The sequence below is a fragment of the Gavialis gangeticus genome, unplaced genomic scaffold, assembly GCF_001723915.1.
Source record: "Gavialis gangeticus isolate Ggan-Ray unplaced genomic scaffold, GavGan_comp1, whole genome shotgun sequence".
In the NCBI taxonomy this organism is placed as follows: domain Eukaryota; kingdom Metazoa; phylum Chordata; order Crocodylia; family Gavialidae; genus Gavialis; species Gavialis gangeticus.
In genome coordinates, this window is record NW_017729025.1 from 121,216,522 (window position 1) to 121,219,176 (window position 2,655).

Here is a 2,655-nt window from a genome sequence, read left to right on the forward strand (position 1 = left end):
AAAAAAAAAAAAAAAAAAGATTGTTTGAAAATATAATTAATTCCGTATTCTAACAAGATTAAGGCAAGAACCATCTATTGATGGCCCTGATGAACCTACACTGATGAACAGGGATCCTGTTTTCTCTGCCAGAATGAGTGATACCCTAAAGTATTGTAGAACAGCCTTATTGAAAGAAAAATCCAATCCAAATCTACATTGCCTCTGCACAGGATACTTATAAAGACAACAGAAGTCTGTAGCTTAATTTTTCTTGGGACCTTAACTTAAAATATTTTTAAAACCAGAATCCTAATACTGTTTTTTTATATCCAAGTTATTTTGGGGGTCTGAAAAACAAGTACATAAGCTTTTATCAAAATCACTGCAAATGATAGGAATGGTAGGAACACTTTCAGAATTACAACCTCAATAGATTAAAAATCTTTTAACTCTTCTATTGACTTCTCCCTTGTTATGAGTCTATTTTTATCCTGTGACTATCCTTAAAAATTTGTATTTAAAAAAGGAAAAAACTGAAGTTATGTTTGTTATAATGTAACATTTCATCACTTGACATGTATAGAGAAAACTACTATTTTGGTTCTGATCCAGTCTTAGTAAGCACAATTACATATACCACATATTTCACTTTTTCAAGCACCAAAAATTAGCTTTCTTCAATTAAGAAACAAACAAAGAAGGAAAGTCTAAAAGAACAAGTGAAATGCTACAAAAGTCAGAATATGTTTCTGGGATTTAGCAAATAATTTCAGCTCCCCAATAACCTTTAACACAATATAAAATATTTTACAATTCTCTAGAATTCCAAATATGCTACAAACTACTGTGGTAAGCCACACAACTTCTGAAATATATGCCATACTTATATTGCAAATGGAATCAGTAGATAGAGTCAAATTTGAAGATTGCTCAAGGAAAGTCAATGGCAGAGGTAAGATCCAATCGGCAGTCTGGTATTTTAACCACTAACCTATACTTTTGCAACCTGCACTGCAATGCAATACAATAATTAGGGAAAGAACAAGACAATTAACAAAATTTATTCTGTTCAGTGTCAGTATTCAAGGATAGGTTATTTTTAAGAAGACAGTAGATGGATGAAGGGAAAGGAATTCTGGATGGGGAGCACTTATTCTGAGAGAAGGTACCAAACTTATATAAGAGAACACCTAAGCAGTTGACAAAACAACCCCTCATGCCTAACCATGTTCCTCAGCATGTTTATGTACACGCTCTGTCGTGTTTTATTGCTAAAGTGCAGGCATAGATAACCATAAGGAAAATCAAAGTACCAATTATAAAAATATGTTTTAATCCCTTAAATCTGAACCATTACCAGATATTTGGGTAAGCAAAGTATATATACCACAATTTCAATGAGGAAGAACTTTTAGCGAAAGAAAAATGCACAAAGCATGAATCACACTGGTGGAGCCAAACCCAAAAAGCTATGCGTGTCTAAAGACACTAAAGATAAAAAACAAAGCTACCTATTTTTCACTATGGAGAAGGAAAACTAGTCTTTTGGTGCCTGTTTGTCTGCTGCCAAATCTAAGGAAAAATAATCAGATATACTCACCTCCATAGCTCTGGCTTGTAAGCGGGCACGTAGCTCTCTCTCTTTGCAAATGAACCATTCTTCCCATGGTGAGAGATTATCTGTCACAGGTGACTGCTTTTTCTTTTCTGCTATTTTAAAGCCTTCAACACTAGTGGATTAAAAATAAAGATGTATATTGTGAGGATACTACTGTACTTTTTAACAATTTTAATTTCAAAGTTAATTCCAGATATTGAAACACTGACTCCTACACTGCAACTCTGGTAATTTCTGGAACAAATGTATTAAATCTTTTTGGCACTTGCAGATGTCTTGCTTGTACTCTGTTAAGCAATTTACTTTGGGACTACCTCTAATGCTGTGCTCTGAACGGTTGCCATTCATAAACAAAACAGAAACAAGCAAATATTCCTATATGAGTGGTTCCATCCCTCTCCTTGCATGTAGAGCATAGAAAAGCAAGGGTTGGAAAGTATATTTGCTATAAAAGTTGGCTTATAAAAACAAAGTAATATAATGTGCTATCTCTGACTAGGGACAAGACCAAAATCTTGTAACCCTTCAACACTAACTAATAGGGGTACACCAACTGAGATTTTTGAGGCCGATACTCTCCAATTTTAAGGAGGCATATTGGCCAATACCTATTTCCGATACAGCGTGGAGAGCTTCTTCCTGCTGGTAAGTCCATTGTGGTGGAAGGAGGGGAAGAGGAAGGGGGGGGGCAGATCACCCAGCCACCCCCCACGGTGAGAAAGGGGACAGGGGCAGGCCAGCTGGGGCGGGGTGTGGGACAGACCCGTGGCTCCTTGGGGTGGGGCAGCTGCTCCCGCAGCTGCATGCACCCGGGGGGGGGGGGGGGGGGGGGGGGGGGGGAATTTACAAAGGCCGCCCGGGCCCCCCCCCGCCTCTTCCCGCTGAAAGCAGCTGGGCCGGGTGCAGCGGAGCGGAGCCAAAGCCACATCGGCTGCGTGTCCGCCAGCGGGGAAGGAGCGAGCCGGTCCGGAGCAGCAGCAGCAGCAGCAGCAGGTAGGAGCGGGCCGCCGGGAGCGCTGTATGTGACCCCCGGGGATCGGGGCTCCCAGCCAGTC

At 40.3% G+C, this 2,655-nt stretch overlaps 1 protein-coding gene across 2 annotated transcripts in view; it reads right to left on the reverse strand.

The window, feature by feature from the left end:
* CCDC34 (coiled-coil domain containing 34) overlaps nt 1-2,655 on the reverse strand; it is a 48,966-nt gene that overhangs the window by 33,477 nt on the left and 12,834 nt on the right. Inside the window, exon 2 of one of the 2 annotated variants that reach the window (XM_019519491.1) lies at nt 1,583-1,712. In XM_019519491.1, the coding sequence (XP_019375036.1) occupies nt 1,583-1,712 (130 nt within the window). Of the gene's footprint in view, nt 1-1,582; nt 1,715-2,655 lie in introns of both variants that reach the window. The other variant, XM_019519492.1, reaches the window with a different exon arrangement.